The 15,787-nt window shown below is 40.9% G+C and overlaps 1 protein-coding gene across 4 annotated transcripts in view; it reads left to right on the top strand.

The window, feature by feature from the left end:
* Positions 1 to 15,154, top strand: part of CTNNBIP1 (catenin beta interacting protein 1) — a 66,354-nt gene extending 51,200 nt beyond the window's left edge. For all 4 annotated transcript variants that reach the window (XM_050931458.1, XM_050931457.1, XM_050931455.1 and 1 more), the window contains exon 5: positions 14,869 to 15,154. In XM_050931458.1, the coding sequence (XP_050787415.1) occupies positions 14,869 to 14,927 (59 nt within the window). In that variant the 3' untranslated portion in view covers positions 14,928 to 15,154. The remainder of the gene's footprint in view (positions 1 to 14,868) is intronic.
* Positions 15,155 to 15,787: the final 633 nt, after the last annotated feature.

Here is a 15,787-nt window from a genome sequence, read left to right as displayed (position 1 = left end):
AGTCCTTAACGACTTCTGCTTAACATGCAAGCCACAAACTGCCAGAGAGAGCAGAAAAAAAAATTTCTCTCTGGTTCCCTTTTAAAACCAAACTGTTTCTCTCTGCTAAAAAGCCCTTAGCAGAGAAAAGAAAAATATAATATTCCTACTGGCTTCTGGATTTTGTCTATATCCCACCGCTGCCACCATGTGTAATAACCTAGGTCCCAGATTTGGACCTTAGCGTCCAAAATATGGGGGTTAGCATGAAAACCTCCAAGCTTAGTTACCAGCTTGGACCTGGTACCTGCTGCCACCACCCAAAAAATTAGAGTGTTTTGGGGCACTCTGGTCCCTCTGAAAAACCTTCCCTGGGGACCCCAAGACCCAAATCCCTTGAGTCTCACAACAAAGGGAAATAATCCTTTTTCCCTTCCCCCCTCCAGGTGCTCCTGGAGAGATACACAGACACAAGCTCTGTGAATTCAAACAGAGTGAATCTCCCTCTCTGTTCCCAATCCTGGAAACAAAAAGTACTTTCCTATTCCCCCAGAGGGAATGCAAAGTCAGGCTAGCAATCCAACACACAAATCTCCCCGATTCCTTCCTCCCACCAATTCCCTGGTGAGTACAGACTCAATTTCCCTGAAGTAAAGAAAAACTCCAACAGGTCTTAAAAGAAAGCTTTATATAAAAAGAAAGAAAAATAAGTACAAATGTTCTCTCTGTATAGATGATACAACACAGGGCAATTGCTTAAAAGAATATTGAATAAACAGCCTTATTCAAAAAGAATACAAATCAAAGCACTCCAGCACTTATATTCATGCAAATACCAAAGAAAAGAAAACCATAGAACTTACTATCTGATCTCTTTGTCCTTACACTTAGAAACAGAAGACTAGAAAATAGAGCTACTTCTCCAAAGCTCAGAGAGGCAGGCAGACGGAAACAAAGACACAGAGACACAATTCCCTCCACCCAAAGTTGAAAAAATCCGGTTTCCTGATTGGTTCTCTGGTCAGGTGCTTCAGGTGAAAGAGACATTAACCCTTAGCTAGCTGTTTATGACACGCCCCCCAAATTGCAGACAGTGGGGAATCTCACTGGCGGCGATTTCCTTCTAGAACTTGAAAATAAACAGATTAATACAACACATACACCTTTACATATACTCCTAAGTATATAACTAACAGACTTCTACATTTTAAGAACACTTTTTAACTACTGAATTGTGGGAAACTGTCACGGGAGAGTGCATCAGCAACTTTATTAGAAGCTGCTGTGATGTGTTGAATTTCAAAATCAAAATCTTGGAGAGCTAAACTCCAACGAAGAAGTTTCTTGTTGTTCCCCTTGGCAGTATGAAGCCACTTTAGTGCAGCATGGTCAGTTTGTAGTTGGAACCGCCGTCCCCAAACATATGGGCGTAGCTTTTCCAGGGCGTACACAATGGCATAGCATTCCTTTTTACTGACTGACCAGTGACTTTGCCTCTCAGACAGTTTTTTGCTGAGAAACACGACAGGATGGAAGCTATGCCATTGTGTACGCCCTGGAAAAGCTACGCCCATATGTTTGGGGACGGCGGTTCCAACTACAAACTGACCATGCTGCACTAAAGTGGCTTCATACTGCCAAGGGGAACAACAAGAAACTTCTTCGTTGGAGTTTAGCTCTCCAAGATTTTGATTTTGAAATTCAACACATCACAGGAGCTTCTAACAAAGTAGCTGATGCACTCTCCCGTGAGAGTTTCCCAGAATTCAGTAGTTAAAAAGTTTTCTTAAAATGTAGAAGTCTGTTAGTTATATACTTAGTAGTATATGTAAAGGTGCATGTGTTGTATTAATCTGTTTATTTTCAAGTTCTAGAAGGAAATCGCCGCCAGTGAGCTTCCCCACTGTCTGCAATTTGGGGGGCGTGTCATAAACAGATAGCTAAGGGTTAATGTCTCTTTCACCTGAAGCACCTGACCAGAGGACCAATCAGGAAACTGGATTTTTTCAACTTTGGGTGGAGGGAATTGAGTGTCTGGGTCTTTGTTTTCGGGCTGCCTGCCTTCTCTGAGCTTTGGAGAAGTACTTTCTACCTTCTAGTCTTCTGTTTCTAAGTATAAGAACAAAGAGATCAGATAGTAAGTTCTATGGTTTTCTTTTCTTTGGTATTTGCATGAATATAAGTGCTGGAGTGCTTTGATTTGTATTCTTTTTGAATAAGGTTGTTTATTCAATATTCTTTTAAGCAATTGACCCTGTGTTGTATCATCTAATACAGAGAGAACATTTGTACTTATTTTTCTTTCTTTTTATATAAAGCTTTCTTTTAAGACCTGTTGGAGTTTTTCTTTACTTCAGGGAAATTGAGTCTGTACTCACCAGGGAATTGGTGGGAGGAAGAAATCAGGGGAGATCTGTGTGTGTTGAAGTGGCTAGCCTGATTTTGCATTCCCTCTGGGTGAAGAGGAAAGTACTTTTTGTTTCCAGGATTGGGAACAGAGAGGGAGATTCACTCTGTTTGGATTCACAGAGCTTGTGTCTGTGTATCTCTCCAGGAGCACCTGGAGGGGGGAAGGGAAAAGGATTATTTCCCTTTGTTGTGAGACTCAAGGGATTTGGGTCTTGGGGTCCCCAGGGAAGGTTTTTCAGGGGGACCAGAGTGCCCCAAAACACTCTAATTTTTTGGGTGGTGGCAGCAGGTACCAGGTCCAAGCTGGTAACTAAGCTTGGAGGTTTTCATGCTAACCCCCATATTTTGGACGCTAAGGTCCAAATCTGGGACTAAGGTTATTACAATTACAGATTGAGAAACTGAGGCAGAGAGGTTAAGGCCATACAGCAGTTTTTGGAATGGAAACCTAGGCTTTGGAGAGTCCTCTGAGTCCATTTGAATCATTATTGAAGTCAATAAACTATAAAGCTCCTTGTGCTGTTAAACCAGCATATGAAGTGCAGCAGCCAGAGGGCACAATTGTGTGTTGGAATTGACTAGGCCTGACACTGTCTAGAAACCTGAACCCATTGTGAGAAACAATCAGTTTCAAAATAAGGTGGAATAGTTACAGGGTTTAAATTCAGCCAGAGACGTCCAGAGCGGAGCTCTGGTAAATATTTTCAAACGTGCGGTAGCCCTGGCACACCCTGCCAGGCTGAAGCCCCAAGCCCCAACACCCCCTGTTCCCTACGGGGCTGAAGCCCTGAGATCCCCGTCCCTGCAGCTGAATCTTGGAGCCCCTAATGGGGGTGGGGTATGGGGGGCTCGAGGAAATACTCCGAGAATTTAAGCCCTGGATAGTTATGTGCTCATGGCCGAACATGGACATACATCTTCAGATTTCACAGCCTGTCAAGATAAATTATTTATGGCTTGTGCTGTTTGGACAAACAGTGGCTCTCTGTAATAATGTATCTCCTTCTGCCTTAGCTACACAATTTATTAGACTTTATAGTTGGGAGCACTGGAATACAGCAGAGACTTGCTTCTGTTGCAGGATAGGAATGTTCTGTTTTGTTTTCACCCTCCAGGCCTGCTATCTGTGAATCAGTATTACATGTCTGCAAATTTCTTTGTGTTGTACATTATGTGGTGCCTTCTGCTTACTCACCCATCCACCTGGCTGCCCTGGGGGGTGTTACCTGTTTTTTGATGGATTATTGTTATGTTTAATTGCAGTTGCTTGAGGCTCTTGCAAACGTGGTTTGGCTGTAACTACCACATATGAACACATCACCCCATGAATCAAAAAGGGATGGGAGGAGGCAGTAAAGCTATTAAAGTTTGTGTAAAAAATCCAGTGTTGATTAACTTTATCAAAAACTACTGGAAGGGTGAGAGCAATAGGGACCGCATATGCACTACCACACCAGAATGCTGAGCTGGAAAAACACCTCATGACAAGATGAGATACATGGAAGGACCTCAAAGGCTGCCTCTTCTCATGCTTCCCTTCCCCCCCATCCTCCCAGCAAACAAATACACACCCCTCAGCTCCTCATTCCCGCTCTGCAACAGGCTTCCTGTGTGATTTTGATAGTCATTTATTCTCTCTGCTTCATTTTCCTAGGTGTTGAAAATGGGGACTGTTTCATTTTGTAAAGTGCCTTTTACAAATGTATAACCAAAGACTATTACAATTCGTAACTTACACAAATGTGATTTTTTTTTCCCCTTGAGCACAAACAGCACTTTACAAAAATATAACCCAAAATAATAGGATAAGATTTAGAGTTGCCATAAAATAATTTTTAAACCTCATTTTAAAGAGAAAATGGGCAAACAAATAAAACAAATAAGAGTTAGAATTACCTGGGTAGAGGACTGGTATTTACAATTATTCTAGATTACCAGCACTGTAGGAAACAGCTAGATTGGAGAGATCTCAGTTTATATTAGGTGCATGAAAACATTTTCAAGCTTAAATATAACTTGTAGAAAAAAAGGGATAGATATGTGAGTCACATGCAACTGATTCAGTTGCAGCTAGAACTGGAAAATTGCAATATAATACAAAAGATGCTCCTACATCTACTTACAAAGAGCAAATCAGTCAAATTATATAGAATGTATTAAAGAATATCAAAAAGGCAGCCATACTCTTGATGGTTAATGTAATAATAAAAACTGTATGTACTTACTGTATTTCATCCAAGGATCTCAAAGAATTTTACAAAGGTGGTTATTTTGTTTATTTTACAGTTAGGGAAACGGAAGTTCAGTGACTTGGCCAAAAGCTATGTTAATGGAAAGCAGATTTTTTTTTGACTTAAAGGCCCCTGCTGTTGTCACTAGACATACTGCCTGTTCAGGTCAGGCCACAAGAAATGAAGCTCTAGTGAAATTAATAACAACTGAGGATCTTCAGCATGGTTATAAAGGTTTTTTTTTTCTTTCTTTCAAAATAGAACTTACCTTATGACTTAATGTTAGATTTTTGTTTGTTTGTTCACCTCATCATTGGAATACATGGACATTTCCTGTGCCCCAGTCTGTTTCCCAGTAGGAGGTTCAAGTAAATGGCAGGGTAAAGAGAAGCTCCTAGTCCAAGAGAGACCCACACAATTCACTGGGTGGGGCTGCTGAAACCATGATGTGTATTTGCCTAAACTGCCTTGAATATTTATTTTTACTGCAGCTATTTAGAACAGGAGCTAGCAAGCTGTGAACATACTATTCAGAGATGTGATTTGACTGAGAAAGCCAATGTGAACTGCAAAACTCCCAGCATCTGCTGTGTGGTTAGAGATATTTATTGCTCCTGTCGTGCTTTGCATGCTGCTCTATGCTGGCCACAGTGATCAGTGCAAGGGAACAGCATAGAAAGCTAGGACTGTTGGGTTGTAGAGATAAATCAGTTGAGGGACTTAAGGAGCTTGTGGATTATCTTGAAATAAGTCTCTCTACTTACGTAAAACCCACCACAAGAATTTTTTAAATTTTGAGAAGAGAAGAAATGAAGAAAACAATCAAAAACTGTTAGTCCACCTAGCTTGTCTGCTGTGCTGGGTGTGATATATTCTGTGATATTACTGTTGCTAGGAGACCTTGCTTGTTCTGAAACTACATAGCAAAGGCACCTTTAGTTTAAAGGGGGATGTATATTAAGGCAATAGGAAAGTTGGGGCAAATACCAAGACATGGGATGCCAAGATCAAGCAATGTCCTGCCCGTTCTGTTTAACCGTTTCAATGTTACATCAACTATCAGGAGCTCTCTGCGTTTAAATTTCTCATATGATGCTTATTAGAATCCTTACTAATCAATACCTATTTGATATGGAGGGTAATAGTTAAAAGATGCACCTCTTTATTTTTAAAAAAGAAAACACATGCAAACGAAAATGACTCCTTAGCCCCTGGTTTTAATTCCCTTCTTGGATTTACAACTTAAAACAAATTGCGTGAGAGTAAAAGAATTACTGAACATAAATGTCATAAGCAGTGCTTTTGTTCTTTGAATTACATTAGCAGGAGGAATTGTGGTCTAGAGATTTAAGCATGAACATGGGAGTCTGGACTCCTAGGTTCTGTACCAGGCTCTGCTACTGACTGTGTGGTCTTGGGTAAGTCCATTTGTACCTCAGTTTCCCCAATTATAAAATGGGGATAAAATGTACTGTGCAAGCCTCCAATAAAACGGGTGCAGTACAAACTGTATTTTAAAGTCTTAATAAAATTGGTTATCAACCTGTCTTTGTGTTTTCTTTCCTTACCCTTTTCCAGCTCACTGTACAGAATTTTGTCTCAAATCAATTAGCCTCTCTTGTTCTTCACTGTCTATTCATTAAACACTGTTAGCGCAGAGACCAGCTGATTTAGCTGCAACTGAGATATAAGAGTTTCACCAGCCAAGCCGAGCTGAGGTATCTCAAGGGTGAGAGAGGGGGACCCTTGTTCAGTATAACACAGCTATTAAAAAAAGAAAAATGCCATGGTACAGAAGCTGTAATATACAACTTCTGTCACCAGTTCAACACCCCTGAGCTGCTCTGTGTAGATTCACAGTAGTATGAGACACCTAATTTTATGTGGTGTCAAGTATGTTTTGCTACAATGGGTACTGAACTTGGAGCTGTTCCATATCAACTGAATGACCAGTTTTGAAAAGGGGCTAGAAGGACTGTTCTATTTGGTACCCTATGTCAAATATTGTAGTTTCTCTAGTATAAATGCAGCCTGAATATATGTCTGTATTTTCATTCCATAACCTCAGCTGCTGTTTGTCAGTGCCACTTGCGTCTTGTGTTGCTTTGCTTCTCTGTGTAAATTCTTCAAAAGTTACTTTCCTATCCTCAGATAAAACTGGAAACAACAGAGCAACTTTTTGGTGGTTTTTTGAGGAGCGGTAGCCGTGCTGCCTTCTGAAACCAGAATAAAGAATGAATTAAACCAGCTTATTGGACAGTAAAATTCTGGCTGAGAGTTAATTTACAAAGCACAGTAGTCATCGTTTGGGAGGGATCAGCCTCTAAATTTGCCCAAACTACAAACTTGAGATCCACACCAGCACCTTCTCAAAGCTCAGGATAACAATGTTAAAGAATATTAAACTATCCTGATGATGGGAAGCAAGTAAGGGGCTGATGTGACTGCATCAGCAGTTCTTTAATGACCTGAAAATCAAAAGAACCCTACAAACAGTGGAAACATGAACAATTTGCTACAGCTGAGTGCAAAAGACTAGCACAAGCATAAAGGGACAAAATCATACAAATATAGGGCTGGAAGGGAGTTCGAGAGGTCATCTGGCCCAGCTCCCTGGGGTGAGAGGCAGGATCAGGTATATGTAGACAGTCCTTGATAGTCTAACGCAGTGGTCCTCATCTTTTTTTGTCTGGCGGGCACCGAATTTCTGCGGCGTTTTGGTGGCAATGCCTCTCGATGATGTCGTTTGTTGGCGGCAAGTGTCGTCATCGAGAGGAGTCGCTGCTGAAACGCCACAGAAATTCAGAGGCGTTTCGGTGGATGCTCCACCGCCGGCCAGGACGCTGATGCATTTAGATGCCCCTGCGGGCACCATGTTGCGGACCCCTGGTCTAACCTGTTCTTAAAAACCTCCAATTAATGGGAATTCCACAGCCTCCTTTGCAAATTGAAGTTTTTCTTAATATCTAATCTAACTCTCCTTTGCCGTAGATTATCTATTCTTGTCCTACCACTGATGAACATGGAGAACTGATCCCCGTTGACTTTATAACAGCCCTTAACATATCTGAAGACTGTTGTCAGGTCCCTGTTCGGTCGTCTTTTCTCATGGCTAAGCATGACCAGTTTTTTTTTAACCTGTCATCATAGGTCAGGTTTTCTACAACTTTTTTCACTTTTGTTTGGTCTCTAGCCGCTTTCCAATTTGTCCACATCTTTCTGAAAGTGTGGCACCCAGAACTGGACATAGTATTCCAGCTGACGCCTTACAAGGGCTGAGTAGAGTGAGACATTTACCTGCTCTCTTGTATATATGACACTCCCATTAATACACCCCAGCGTTAAATTAGCCTTTTTCAAACTCCTTGACGTTGGCTTCATTCACTTTGTGATCCACTATAACCCCTAGATCCTTTTCAGCAGTACTACTGCCTAGCCTTGAGGGAGGGGCCAACACTTTTAGGTTTTCCTTGTTCTTATTTAGATCCCCAGTAACTGGGATCCAGTAGGCTCAGTTGGCTGGTTATAAATACCATCTCACTAAAATAACTCAGAGCAGAAACCCTCCCCCGAACAAATGTGTATGGTCCACCTGGGGAATTAGTCATAGATTCTAGAACTGGAAGGGACCTCGAGAGGTCGAGTCCAGTCCTCTGCCCTCATGGCAGGACCAGATACTGTTTAGACCATCCCTGATAGACATTTATCTAACCTACTCTTAAATTAATGGATAAACACTTCATAATTTGGGGCTCACTCTCTGCTACTCAGTTGGCAAATATTGTGCCTCAGTTTGATTAACCCTTGCCCACACTAGGCTAGTAGACACACAGATTAATCATACCATGAGAATTACAGGCAACATTGAAGCCAACAAAACTTGCATGGTTACCAGTCCTAGCCAGTATTCCTCCACCTAACATCCAGTGGTCAGAATGCAGCCAACAAACTGATCACCAAGATACAGCAAATGCCCCAGTTGCCACTGTTCAAGGATGTATGGGATCCACCTCACCTCAAACTGCCTAACAGAAATCCTACCAGCATGCTTTCAATCCAGCTGATAACATCACTCCCTCACTGTAGCAGACACAGTGGGAGAGAGCCTCTGCCATTATCAGGAACTCTTATATCACCATCAGGCTGGATGAACAGCTGTCTTGTTTCGGGATTCCACACCACCTTTGGAGCCCACTTAGCAGGTGCGGAAGTAGCATGATTAGTTGTGCCAAGATCAGCCATGCTTGGTGCATTCAGGACAACCCTGTGCTGCTGTGGAGGATGTTGCAGACATGCTGGATGGTTGTGTTTTTAATGTTGGACTCCCCAGAAGTCTTCTCAAGCTGAAAACTGATTCAGAGGCCATTGATTGGCTCAAGACAGTTCAGATTTTTTTTCTAAACGTTGCCTTGCTTGTCTTGCTCATATGCAGTTGGTATGTATATACTGCCTAGCCAGTTATAGCCTATTTTGCATTTGTGCATTTGATTTTTCTCCTTCCTAAGTACCTTATGTAGGTGCTTACAAATTGATTGTTTAATAATTTGTTCGAGTACCTATCTTTAAACAGGGGAACAAAAAGGACATGAGAAATTATCAGACTGAATGGTCTATACCTGGAGAGGTACTGGAACAATTATTAAACAATCAGTTTGTAAGCACCTAGAGGATAATAGCATTATAAATAGTAGTCAACATGGATTTGTCAAGAACAAATCATGCCAAACCAACTTAATTTCCTTATTTGGCAAGTTTTCTGGCCTAATGAATAGGGGGAAGCAGTAGATGTGATGTACCTTGATTTTAACAAGGGTCTACACTCCCCTATTACATCCTCATAAGCAAACTAGGGAAATGTGGTCTAGATGAAAAAGGGCCACAACTCGTTGAAAAACTATAGTCAGAGTAGGTGTCAGTGGTTCACTGTTAAAGAGGGAGGGTGTATATTAGTGGGATCCCATAGGTCTCTATCCGGGGTCCAGTACTATTTGTTATTTCGTTAATGATTTGGATAATGGAATGGAAAGTAAGCTTATAAAATTTGTAGGTGACACTAAGATGGGAGGGGGGTTTGCAGGCACTCTGGAAGACAGGATTAGAATCCAAAAGGACCTTGACAAATCGGTCTGAAATCAACAAGATGAAATTTCAGTAAAGATAAGGGCAAAGTGCAAACGTTCTTATGTTTTTAAGTACTACACTTATGAAGTTGTAGTACAACTACAAAATGGGGAATAACTGGCTAGGTAGTAGTACTGCTAAAAGGATCTAGGGGTCATAGTGGATCACAAATTGAATATGAGCCAGCAGTGTGGTACAGTTGAGAAAAAGGCTAATATCATTTTGGGGTGTGTTAACAGGAGTGTTATACGTAAGACACAGGAGGTAATTGTTTCACTCGGCTCAGCACTGGGGGGGCCTCAGCTGGAGTATTATGTCCTGTTTTGAGCACTATAATTTGTCCACGTCTTTCTGAAAGTGGAGAGGAGAGCAATGATAAAATGTTTAGAAAACCTGACCTATGAGGAATGGTTTAAAAAAAAAAACTAGTCATGTTTAGTTTTGAGTAAAAAAGACTGAGTGGGATCCTGAATAACAGTCTACAAATACACGAGGACTGTTTTAAAGAGGACAGTGATCAGTTGTTCTCTGTCTACTGGTGGTAGGATAAGAAATTAAGGGCTTAATCTGCAGCAAGGGGGATTTAGGTTGGATATTAGGAAAAACTTAATAGCTATAAGGATAGAAGTCCTGGAATAAGGTTCCAAGGGAGGCTGTGGAATCCCTGTCATTGGAGGTTTTTAAGAACAGGTTAGATGAACACCTGTCGGGTATGGTCTAGGTATACTTGGTCCTGCCTCACCACAGGGGCATAAATTAAATGGCCTCTTGAAGGCCCTTCCAGCCCTGCATTTCTATGATTCTGTTATAAGATTCTGGGCTTGAGTTGTGTCATGTTTGGAGGCCTCCCATTCACCTCTAATCCAAACTTACCTAACATTTAATTTCACAAAGGGGAACTACACAAAAATGAGGAGGTTAAACAGAAATTACAAGGTACAGCACCGTAAGCAAAATCCCTGCGTGCTACATGGAAACTTTAAGACACCATAATAGAGGCTCACCTTAAATGTATACCCCAAATTAAAAAACATATTAAGAGAACCAAAAAAGAGCTCTGTGGCTAAACAACAAAGTAAAAGAAGCAGTGAGAGGCAAAAGGGCATCCACTTTTTAAAGGAAGTTAAATCCTAGTGCAGAAAATAGAAAGTATAAACTGTGGCAAATGAAGCATAAAAATATAATTAGGAAAGCCAAAAAGAATTTGAAGAACAGCTAGCCAAAGACTCACTCAAAAAGTAATAGCATTTTTTTTTTTAAGTACTTGAAAAGCAGGAAGCCTGCTAAACAACCAGTGGGGCCACTGGACGATCAAGATACTAAAGGAGCACTCAAGGATGATAAGGCCATTGCAGAGAAACTAAATGAATTCTTTGCATCGGTCTTCACAGTTGAGGATGTGAGGGAGATTCCCAAACCTGAGCCATTCTTTTTAGGTGACAAATCTGAGGAACTATCCCAGATTGAGGTGTCATTAGAGGAGGTTTTGGAACTATAACAGGGTTCAAAAAAGAACTAGATAAATTCATGGAGGATAGGTCCATCAATGGCTATTGGGCAGGGATGGTGTCCCTAGCTTCTGTTTGCGAGAAGCTGGGAATGGGCGACGGGATGGATCACTTGATGATTACCTATTCTGTTCATTCCCTCTGGGGCACCTGGCATTGGGAAGACAAGATGCTGGGCTAGATGGATCTTTGGTCTGACCCAATATGGTGGTTCTTATGTTCTTATTTTGTGGTGTTCGGTTACAGCATTTTGGTTCACATTCATCTCTAATAAGAACACCGACGAGTTGCCTCTGAGTCTTATTTAAGTTAGGGAGGGGAGTGAGAACAATCAATGAGAAGGTTGCACTCAAAGCTTCCTCCTCTGCAGTCTAGCCCTTTAGTTAGGGGCTTCAAAGGAAATCTAAATAAAGGAAATAATTAGCTCATGCAGACCTAATTAGTTCCTGAAGGAAAAAAATGCTGTGCATGTAATCTAGTTCCACTTAAATGGCAAGGATCAGTTTAATGGTTGGTCAGATATCAGAAATTGTGTGGGTTGTGGTTGTTAGAGTATGTTCTCGGTTTTTTTTTGTTTTTTTTTTGTTTTTTTTTTTTTTTTTTAAGTTTGTGATTTTGATAGTTGGAGCTATGGGATCCACAGATGAAAGCAGCATTTGCTTTTATTTGAGTCTCTGAGGGCTGGAAGTTCTGAAACAGATTAAAAATATTGCACAGTTAACCCCTTTTTTATGGCCTTATCTAGACAAAAGGGATTTATTTATAGCACTGCCTTACAACCAGTCCACATGCTCTCATTTCCCCAACATTCTGAAGACATTTAACTTTACATGTCACCTTATGCTCATATCTGAATATTTAGGAGTCCAGAGAGCAGATTGGTTTGTGGATGGCCCAAGAGGAAATGTCATTTGAAGAATGAAAATAATTTAGAATGGAATGATTTTTCCATGGCACTTCCATGGGCTTATGTGGGTAATAGTTAACTGAAAATTCTTTTGCCTATAAATCACAGGTTCAAATGCCACCCAAGTCAGTACAGAGTGAATGAGACTATTCAGGGCTTATGTGGAATGAGCTAGGTAGGTCTCAGTTCAATTCTCCCCTTTTGTTAGGCATGAATTATGTGATCATCCACAACTGACAGCCTCTGCCAAAAGGCCAAGGATTGAATAAGTCATGGAGACTGAACCTTGCAGGTGGTTCCTTCAGGTCTTGATTGAAGCACTTTGGAACTGCGGTGTGAGAACCTCGTACAGCATGGCAAGCCTGTTTTGTGGGTTAACAGAGCCTTCAGTTTCAAAAACAGTGCTCTGAGCTACTGTTAGGGGTGTAACAAAAATGTTTGTCTCTTAATATACTTAGGGATGCTCACATATCAGTGCTGTCTAACTCTACAAAATTAAGAGGAAAGCTAAACATGGCTCACAACTTAGGTTCCTAATAACAGCAAAGTTTGCAGATGATACAAAATTACTCAAGGTAGTTAAATCAAAAGCTGACTTGGAAGAGTTATAAAGGAATCTCACAAAACTGGGCAACAAAATGGCAGATGAAATTCAATGTTGATAATGCAAAGTAGTGCACGTTGGAAAACATTACCCCAACTATACATGTAAAATGATGGGGTCTAAATTAGCTGTTACCACTCCAGAAAGAGATCTTGGCGGCGGCGTGGATAGTTTTCTGAAAACATCTGCTCAGTGTGCAGCAGCACTCAAAAAAGCTAACAGAATCATGAGGAAAGAGAGAGATAAGGCAGAAAAATTCATAATGCCAGTATATAAATGCATGGTATGCCCACACCTTGAATGCTGCGTGCAGTTCTGGTCACTGCATCTCCAAAAAGATGTATTAGAACTGATTAAATGCGATGAAAATTATTAGGGGTATGGAACAGCTTCTGTAAGAGGAGAGATTTAAAAAGACTGAGACTGTTCAGCTTAGAAAAGAGAAGACTAAGGGAGGATATGATAAAAGTTTGTAAAATCATGAATAATGTGCAGAAAGTGAATAAGGAAGTGTTATTTATCTCTTCACATAACACAAGAACAAAGGGTCACACAATGAAATTAATTGGCAGCAGGTTTAAAACAAACACAGTGAAGCACTTTTTCACACAACGTATAGTCAACTTCTGGAACTCGTTGCCAGAGGATGTTGTGAAGGCCAAAAATATAACTGGATTAAAAAAAGAAATAAGTTTCATGGAGGATATGTCCATCAGTGGCTGTTAGCCAAGATGGTCAGTGATGCAACCCCATGGTCTGTGTGTCCCTAAACCTCTGACTGCCCTAAACTGGGACTTGGCAACAGGGGATGGATCTCTCGATAATTGTATTCTGTTCATTCCCTCTGAAGCAACGGGCACCTGTCACTGTTGGAAGATAAGATACTGGGCTAGACAGACCACTGGTCTTACCCAGTATGGCCATTTTTATGTTCTTCAATTATACACCTTACCAGGTGAGAATCCAATGTGTCTTGAGTTTTGGATCATCTCTGGCCACCCTTGGACTCATTGTGAGCCGGTGGATGCACATATATGATACATATCCCCCACTGTATCTATTAATATAAACAACTTCTCAGTGAAAGGACATAAGAGCAGTTATAGTTGTCAGTATCTTATCAGCTGTACCATGTAGCAAATACTGAATTTGCTCAGCTGGCCAGCATTAAAAATATCTACAGCCAGCCAGAGAGAAGTGAGAGATAAGCGGTCTTCAGAAATAAATTTGAGAGAACACCCGGATGGTGTCTGGGACTATCTTGGGAATAAACAAGGAGTGGTTTATATGGATGCAGTGGGCGAGGGAGGGCTGGAAAACAACAGATTGGGATTCTGCTCAGTTCTATGCCACATTTGGGAGGTTTTGGCACATGAGACCCTAAGCAAGCTATTGAACCACTGTGCTTCAGTTTCTCCATCTTTAAAATGAGAAGAATATTTACCTTCCTTACATGTGTTGAGGCCAAATTAATGTTTAGAAAGCACTTCGGTTCCTTTGAATGGAAGGTGCCGTACATGCTCACATTATAACCATGGACAATGAAAAGTCTCTCAACAGGCCTAACAAAACAGTTCAGTCCTAGTGTGAATGAAATTCCTGTTAGGAATAATGAAGGCAGGCTACAAAGAGTAACCAAACCATCCTATTAAAGGAGAAAACGACCCATAGAGCAGCAACTCCCAAATGTCTTTTTATTCAACTGCTCCATTCTTCATGCTCCAGGATAGTTCAGCAAGGCCCTTTTGCAGTGCAGGGATCTGAAGAAAGATGAGACCAGCAAGGAATTTGCAAATTTCAGTGTTTCCAATTCTCTCAGTATTTGGTGGGTTTTTTAAAAAGCTCCAGCTCCTGGAGGGATGTGAAAACTGGAGAATATCAGCAGCCGTTTAAAAAAAAAAAATTCTAATCCTTACGATTGCAGAGAGAAGCTTGAAAACATGAAGCCTAAATCCTCCAACATCAGAAGGCAAATAGGAACCTAAAATGTTATATTTTTAAAATCCTCATGACTTCTGAATTTCGGGGGTTGATTACTGAAATTCAACCCACCTCCTATTCTCTGAATGCAGTACTCTTAGCTTCCATTTTTTTTATATGTACTTACAGGTGCTGAGGACGTGGTGATGGCATTTTCCAGATCAGAGACGGAAGACAGAAGGCAGTAATTAAAGGGTGTCTGAGCAACACAGAGCTGGAGAGGGCAAGGAGATTCCTGAAGATAGAGGATGGCAGAGCATTAACAAGTTCCTTTGCCCACCCCTAATTTTCCATGGCAGCCCTTGCCCTTTTCCTTTTAATTTTGCTTCCCTTTGCCAACTCTCTGAACACATCTGACAGCCATCTGTTCCTATACACTGTTCCTACTCATCTGGGCTGTGTTATCAAGGACGAAGCTAGCGATGCATTTACAATTGGCTCAAAGGGACAGACACTGCTTATGATTGGCTAAAGGAAGACAACTTTTTAAACATGACCAATGGAAGTCTTTTGTTTTAGTTCTGATGTTATTTTATATTTTAAAATAAGTCTCTTGACATCCTTCTAAAGAACCTTTTCAAGCTCCGGTGCGTATTTAGGTCAGATTTGTGAATTTGAACAGGGTTTGGTTGGCTGCATAGAACTGGAATTGAATTGTGATTGGTTGATAATGCTATTGCTTTCTCTAGATTGCTTGCAGGTATTTTGCTGACATCAACATTTCCATTGCAGAAAGTTGATTTTTTTGGAGCATTGGTTATTACTTTTTTCACTTATTGACCTGAGGGAAAAAAGACAAATGTTCTTTGCAATATTTATTACATACCTAACACACGCACACACTCTTGCTTTTTTTGATTGGCTTAAGAACTGTGTTTTTAATTTCCTATTAGCTCCAAGGTCTCCCATGCAATCAATTTTTCCATACTTATCTGCTCTATGGCCTCTGGCTCTCTTGGGAGCATGTGTCAGAAACATATTTACTTTAATAAGTCTACGTGTTGCAGCTGGAATGTGGAGATCTGCAGCCCTCTGCTTTGCTGCGGGC

The sequence above is a fragment of the Gopherus flavomarginatus genome, chromosome 21, assembly GCF_025201925.1.
Source record: "Gopherus flavomarginatus isolate rGopFla2 chromosome 21, rGopFla2.mat.asm, whole genome shotgun sequence".
Classification (NCBI taxonomy): Eukaryota; Metazoa; Chordata; order Testudines; family Testudinidae; genus Gopherus; species Gopherus flavomarginatus.
The sequence above is the reverse complement of the archived record's forward strand: the minus strand, read 5'-3'. Positions and strand labels throughout refer to the sequence as shown.